Source organism: Gekko japonicus, unplaced genomic scaffold, assembly GCF_001447785.1.
Source record: "Gekko japonicus isolate JY-2015 unplaced genomic scaffold, Gekko_japonicus_V1.1 scaffold2942, whole genome shotgun sequence".
In the NCBI taxonomy this organism is placed as follows: Eukaryota; Metazoa; Chordata; class Lepidosauria; order Squamata; family Gekkonidae; genus Gekko; species Gekko japonicus.
This window is the reverse complement of record NW_015160315.1, coordinates 28657-36588: the sequence shown is the minus strand read 5'-3', so window position 1 is coordinate 36588 and position 7932 is coordinate 28657. Positions and strand designations below refer to the sequence as shown.

The window sequence follows — 7932 nt, the reverse complement described above, 5'->3', positions numbered from 1 at the left end:
CACTTTGTATTAGGCAAGAATCTGAGGAAAAGGTGAACATTAATCATACAACGGCAGAAAACTGCGCTCGATAAAAATCAGGTCTCCGAACATTCCTCCAACGTAGCTAAATACCTAAGCATTACAATTCTTTAAGATTTAGGCAAGTCCATTTTTAAGCTGATGGGTGGGTGGCTATGTACAGTGGGATACCCAACACACATGATAGGCTCACCTGATATAAGGTCTTTTCTGATTGGAAGCCACCTAGAAAGCCTCATTTGACCCTTATGTGACATTTTTGATAGAGGTGACAGAGGAAGAGAAAACCTTTGAACTTGAACACATGATTGTCCTCCAGATAAAACAATTGGAACCTCAAGCAATTGTGCAAATGAGTGACTATACTGCATGGACTATAATACATCTTGGTAACTGCAATTAAATTCTCAAAGCAAGGTTATAGACTCAAGACAGCAGTTGTTTGCAGTTCCAGAGGAATAAATGTCCTGTTTCATCAGTTATTCCAAGGAACTGTCAAGGTTGAGAGGTGATTATGAAATTCTGGTAGTTTTCCTGACCAGGAATCAAAATTTACAGAGGTTATGAAACCACATAATGCATAAACATTCATAAATACAATTAAAAACATGAATTTCCTCTCCCCTGGTTTCTCCCCTGTCTGACTTCTTCTATGGAAAGTAAGAACGTTACTGTGACCACAGATTATCCCACACTCCATGCCTTTGTATGGTTTCTCCACTTGGTGAACTTTTTGATGGTCATTAAAGTGTGCACTTTGAAGCTTTTCCCACACTCCAGGGATTTATATGACTTCTCCCCTCTGTGAATTTTCTGACCGACACCAAGGTATAAACTGTGACTGAAGCTTTTCCCACACTCTGGGCATTTCTATAGTTTCTCCCCTGTATGAATTTCCTGATGGACACTGAGGTGTGAACTGCAACTGAAGCTTTCCCCAGACTCCAGGCATTTATATGGTTTCTCCCTTGTGTGAATTCTTTGATGGGAAGTAAGGCTTCCACTGTGACTGAAGCTTTTCCCACACTCCAGGGATTTATATGACTTCTCCCCTCTGTGAATTTTCTGACCGACACCAAGGTATAAACTGGGACTGAAGCTTTTCCCACACTCCAGGGATTTATATGACTTCTCCCCTCTGTGAATTTTCTGACCGACACCAAGGTATAAACTGGGACTGAAGCTTTTCCCACACTCCAGGGATTTATATGACTTCTCCCCTCTGTGAATTTTCTGACCGACACCAAGGTATAAACTGGGACTGAAGCTTTTCCCACACTCCAAGCATTTGTAAGGCTCCTCCCCAGTGTGAATTCTTTGATGGGAAATGAGAGTATCTTTTCTTCTAAAACTTTTCCCACACTCCAAGCATTTATATAGGTTCTCCCCTGCATGAATACTTTGATGGGAGATAAGAGTACTACTTCGACTGAAGCTTTTCCCACACTCCAGGCATATATATGGTTTTCCTGTGTGAGTTCTTTGATGGGAAGCAAGGTGTCCCCTGTTCCTGAAGCTTTTCCCACATTCCAGGCATTTGTATACTTTCCCCCCTGTGTGAGTTCTTTGATGGGAGATGAGGGAATATTTTGTTCCAAAGCTTTTCCCACACTCCAGGCATTTGTATGGTTTTTCCCCTGTGTGAATTCTTTGATGGGAAGTAAGAGTGTTACTCCGACTGAAGCTTTTCCCACACTCCAGGCATTTGTATGGTTTCTCCCCTGTGTGAATTCTTCGATGGGAAGCAAGGTATCCACTGTGACTGAAGCTTTTCCCACACTCCAGGCATTTGTATGGCTTCTCCCCTGTGTGAATTCTTCTATGGAGGGTAAGACTGTACCTCCAACGGAAGCTTTTCCCACAATCCAGGCATTTGTATGGTTTCTCCCCTGAGTGAATTCTTCGATGGGTAGTAAGTATTCCACTCTGACTGAAGCTTTCCCCACACTCCAGGCATTTGTATGGTTTCTCCCCTGTGTGAATTCTTTGATGGGAAGCAAGAATGGTACTGGAACCAAAGCTTTTCCCACACTCCAGGCATTTGTATGGTTTTTCCCCTGTGTGAATTCTTTGATGGGAAGTAAGAGTGTTACTCCGACTGAAGCTTTTCCCACACTCTAGGCATTTGTATGGTTTCTCCCCTGTGTGAATTATTTGATGGGAAGTAAGACTGTCACTTCGACTGAAGCTTTTCCCACACTCCAGGCATTTGTATGGTTTCTCCCCTGTGTGAATTATTTGATGGGAAGTAAGACTATTACTCTGACTGAAGCTTTTCCCACACTCCAGGCATTTGTATGGTTTCTCACCTGTGTGAATTTTTTGATGGAAAGTAAGGTGTGCACTCCGACTGAAGCTTTTCCCACAGTCCAGGCATTTGTATGGTTTTTCCCCTGTGTGAATTCTTTGATGGAAATTAAGACTGTCACTCCGACTGAAACTTTTTCCACACTCCAGGCATTTGTATGGTTTCTCCCCTGAGTGAATTCTTCGATGGGAAGTAAGACTGTCACTCCGACTGAAGCTTTTCCCACACTCCAGGCATTTGTATGGTTTCTCCCTTGTGTGAATTCTTCGATGGGAAGTAAGGTGCTCTCTCTGCCGGAAACCTTTTCCACATTCCCGGCATTTATGTATTTTCTTTCTGTTACACCTCCTTTGGTTAATATTAATAACTGATATGTCAGTGAAACTTTTCTTGCTTGCAGTGCACTCCTCCCTGTTGTCTCCTTGACATGTATTTTGCTGTAGAGACTCACCCGCCTGCAAAAGACCAGAATTCTTCCTCTCTTTAGGGGGGTGTTTTCCCTCCTCCTTCTTTGGTGCATCCAAATATTCAAACTTCTCTCTCACGTCTGAATATGTATTGTCTTTTTCCATCAATCGGGGTCCTTCTTCTCCATTTGCTGACCGCCACACATCACCTGCAGAAAGAAAGGGATGCCTGGTGTGAGGATATGACACTTTCCACGAACACCTAATGTTGAGCCCAGGAGCACCTAAAGACAGAGTGAGCTCCCGTCTCTGGCCCCAGCTCCTTCCAACCTAGCAGTTTGAAAGCAAGAAATTGCAAGTAGGTAAACAGGGACTGCTTTGGTGGGAAGGTAACAGCGTTCCGTGCGCCTCGGCATCTAGTCATGCCGGCCACACAACTACGGAAATGTCTTCAGACAGCGCTGGCTCTTCAGCTTGGAAATGGAGATGACCATAAGAACATAAGAGACGCCAATGTTGGATCAGCCCAAAGGCCCATCCAGTCCAACACTCTGTCTCTGCCCTCCCTTAAGAATAAATATTCTAAAGCAGGGGTGTCAAACGTATGGCCGGAGGGTCGGAACTGGCCCCTCCAGGGCTCTTATCTGGCCCGCAAGCCTTGGTGCGAGGGAGGGAAGATAGAAGTCTTGGGGGGGGGGGGGTGTGCACGCACCTGTGAAACGATCTAGCACCGATGTCGTAGCACAGGGGAAGTTGGCAGAGAAGGGTTCAGAGCCAGAGAGGGGAGATAGTGAACAGCAGACATAGGCCGAGAGACAAATGGGAGACTTAAAAGTGGATGAGGACATGTGAACCTGCAAATTCCCGCCCCTCCCTTTAGTCTCTCTCCCCCCTCCCCAAATCAGCCAGCCAGTCCCATGCAGCAGGCACAGGGTGCAACACAGCCACACAATAATGACCAACACAGCCCTGGGCTCCATTCGGGAACTCGCTTTCCCAAAGGGGGACAGCAGAGCACGAAGGCTCAGGAAACCAGTTGCCACGGCAGCAGCTGCAGGCAACCAAGGGAGGGCGAGCCTCCCCCCGCCCCCCCCAGCCCAGGCAGGCCGCTCTCTTGTGCCGCTCTGTGTGCCTGAAGCATCCGGACCACTTGGGAAGTGGGCCCCTTATTTTCCCAAAGAGCAGGAAAGGGGGGGGGGATAATAATAATAATAAGAGATTGGATTTATAGCCTGCCCTTCACTACCCAAAGGTGTCTCAGAGCAGCTGACAAGGTTGGCACGCATGCGCTAAATCAAGTAGGATGCTGAAGCTCTGAGCTCCCCCGAAACGAAGGTATTTACAGCTTAAAGAAGTGTAAATAGCCAAACCTTGGCAGAGAATTAGGTGATAAGGAAAGAAGAAAGCAAACAGAACCAGGGAATCCAGACGGCAAGTTAAAAGACCTTTATTTACTACTGCTCAGCAAGATAAGGCTCAGCATAGCAAACGGCCAGCTCATTAAGCCCTAATTAAATCATTAAGGATGGCTAAAAATATTAAGGAGCTATCAGAACAGATTACAACTCTCCAAAATATTTTCCTAGAATCTCAGGAAAAAATTAGGGAGGATATTAAGGCTGTTCGAGCAGATGTTGCAAAATTAGGGAAGGAGATAGCAGATATTAAACAAACAGCAGACTTTGCTAAAGGGAAGGCCTTGGCAAATGAACAAAAGATTACTTTACTGGCAAGCCAGATGAATGAGTTGTCAGACCGAAGCAGGCGAGCTAATTTAATTCTCACAGGAATTTCAGAAGAGGTAGCTGCTAAGAATTTGGAACCAACACTAAGAGAATGGCTAGAAACTTACAACATTAAGGTCCAGCCAGAAGACATCGAGAGAGCACATCGTCTGCAAGGAAGGGGTAAGGGAGGGGCCCCTCGTGATGTTATCATCAAGTTCTCCAGAGAAAAAACGCAGCAACAAATATATAAAGAGCTAAAGAAGACGATTTATGTTTCAGAGGAAGAAAAGTTTGGCCCAGGAAGGACTTTTGCCAGGAGATGCTTAGAAGAAAGAATTTAATGAGACCATATGCCCCAAAACTACACTCTAATAATGTAAAATTTATCTGGGGCTACCCAGCCTCAATAATTATATTTCGAGAAGGAAAGAGGCTTATGGCACGGAACATCCAGGAGGCGAAAGACAATCTCAGAATAGACACTGAAGATGTGAGAGAGCAAGAAATGGAAGAAGACTTAGAAGACGATGCAACCCGGCAGAAGGAACTTCAGAAAGAGGAGAGAAACGTCCCAGGACAGAGTCGTTAGAAGGAACCACCTAAAGGGAAGTATCTATGCATAATTAAGTTAATGTTAATAATCTAAGTATGGAGGGGGAGGAGGGGATGTGTGTAACCCACGATGTGGAGAGAGGGGAGAACTTATTCTCCCTATGAGCTTACTCTACCACAGGGAGGGGGGAGGGGGAGGGGAGGGAGAATAACAAAGTGCATAAAAATCCCTCAGCCACGGGGACCCAAAGCCCAGAATCATAAAGAATATGGATAGAACAATAAGACTACTCACACTGAATGTCAATGGTTTAACCTCCAACCTTAAAAGGTTCAGGATAGCCAAGCTGGCAAAAGAGGAAAATATTGATGTATTATGCCTCCAGGAAACACACAAAAAAAATAAAGATTGTAAGCCATTGCTAAACGACTCAGCCTGGGAGATACTAGCAGAAGCTAGATGTAATACTAAGAGTAAGGGGGTAGCAGTACTAATTCAAAAGAAACTCAATCTAGAGGAAGTGGAAAAAAAGGTGGATAGGAATGGTAGATACCTGCTAGTAAAGTTTAAAATGAATGATAAGAAGTACACAATAGTAAATATTTATGCTCCAAATAAAGGACAAAAGAAATTACTGGGCAAAATATTAAAAAAAACTAAACAATTTTCCGAGGGAATTATTATTATAGCAGGAGATTTAAATTTAGACATGGGAAAAGATAAATCACTGAAGTTGGGAAATTGGGGCCTGATAGAAGCACATGAGTCTATGGGGTACCAGCCTAAACCCACACATATATCTAGTAGATATAAAACAGCATCATGTATAGACTATATAATTGTAGAAAAAAATAGTGACAGGTTCATCAAAGACATCACAACACATCCGATATGGATATCGGACCACGCTCCGATAAGTGTAGAAATAGAAATTACACAACAACCAATAAATAGAACCTGGAGATATAATAATTTAATAATGGCCACAGATAGGGACAGACAACACATGACTGAACAGATAAAGCTTTACTTTGAGGAAAATAGAGGAACAGTGCCCACAAATATACTATGGGACGCAGCAAAGGCAGTGATAAGGGGGCACTGCATAAAGAAAGAAAAGAATATAAAAAAGGAGTGGCATCAGGGAAGACAAGCTAAAATCCAAGAACTAGGGAGGTTACAAAGTAAACTAACACACAAACAGAACCCTATGTTAGAAAACCAAATAAAGGCAATTAGAAAGCAATTGGAGACACTAGATTTAGCAACACTATGGAAAAGGGAGACCATGGTGAGAAATGAATTTCAAAGAAACAGTATTAACTCGGCAAAAAGACTAGCAAATTACCTGAAAAATAGGAAAGAAAAACAAAGGGTGAAAAGCATAAAGGTAAATGGCCAAAAAACTCAAAACCCATCAGAAATAAGGGAAGCGTTTGAATCTTTCTATGAAAAACTATATAAGAAAAAGGATGTAGTAAATTTTGTACAAGATGTAAAGATAACACTGAAGGAGGACGAACAGGCCAAATTACGTGAGGAAATTACATTACAAGAGATAAGGGATGTAATCAAAGAACTCAGAAAGGGAAAATCCCCGGGCCTAGATGGGTTTACAAGTGAATTTTATAAGGAAATGGTAGAAACATTAGCCCCAGAATTAAACAGCTTCCTCGTATTCATTATTACTATCATCGTTATTATTAAATTTACATACCACCTTTCCCGGAAAGCCTCAGGGTGGGTTACAACAATCTCTCCCTTATAATAAAAGAGTTTTGGGTGCCAAAGTTCTAAAATGCACTCCTTTAGTGTTAGGCCGAAAAAACTGCCACTCGGAAGACACTGGCTGGGTTCATTGGCTGCTTTGTGCAGTCCCGGCCAGCGTTCCAAGGTCATTTACATATGGAAGCTGATTGGACTACACTCCATTCCACACCTCAAACTCACCCCCCCCCAAGGCAGTTGGAATTTTCAGTTGGGAGAGGAGAATGATGTCAGCTGCTCCCTAGGCAGAGGCTGTGTGTGTGTGTGTGTGTGGGGGGGGGTTGTAAAGACAGACAGGCAGATAAACGTTGGCTGATGGTTGCCAACTCCAGGTTCGAACTCCAGTACATAGGGTTGCCAACTCCAGGTTGGAAACTTCCAGGATATTTTAGGGATGAAGCCTGCTGAGGGTGGGATTTGAGGAGGAGGAGGAAGAGGGGGACCTCAGACAGATACAATGCCATGCTGCCCACACTCCAGACAAGCTGTTGCCAGTCTCCAGGTGACAGCTGGAGAGATCTTAAAGCTTTGGTGCTACTTCAAAGTTCCCCAGGAGCCCAAAACAGAGAAGTGTTTTGGAAAATCTTGAGGAATTGTTTGGTGCATTTACGATGGGGCTCCTGGGGAACTATTGTTGCCAATCTTGGCCCAGCAGCCATCAAACCATTCTCTTCAACCCCCTGGTGTGCAGCTGACTTCCCCCTAGGGTTGCCAATCTCCAGGTGGGACCTGGAGATCTCCCACTGCTACAATTGATCTCCAGATGACAGAGATCAGTTCCCCTGGAGAAAATGGATGCTTTGGAGGGTAGACCCTATGACATTATACCTGCTGAGTCCTTCCGCCCCCCCCCCGCCCAATGCTGCCCTCTACAGAATCCACCCCCCAAACCTCCAGGTATTTCCCTCCTTAGAGCTGGCAACCCTACATTCCCCTCAGTGCCTGTTGGGAGTGGGTGGTGGGGGAGGGGAAGGGAGTGGGCGACCGGAGACTTCTGCCTCCTGTCTCCGGTCCTGGAGTGGGGGGGGTGGAAACGGACCCGGCAGCCGGAGGCTTGCACCTCCAGTCGCCGGCCCTGGAGTGAGTGGGGTTGAGTGGGGGGAAACGGACCCTGCGGCCGGATGTCGGCCCTGGAGTGGGTGGGGGTGG

General features: G+C 44.9%; 1 protein-coding gene across 1 annotated transcript in view; it reads right to left on the bottom strand.

The window, feature by feature from the left end:
* Positions 1–891: 891 nt before the first annotated feature.
* LOC107115165 (zinc finger protein 721-like) overlaps positions 892–7932 on the bottom strand; it is a 33041-nt gene continuing 26000 nt past the window's right edge. Inside the window, exon 5 of the mRNA XM_015416797.1 lies at positions 892–2630. Within this exon, the coding sequence (XP_015272283.1) occupies positions 892–2630 (1739 nt within the window). The remainder of the gene's footprint in view (positions 2631–7932) is intronic.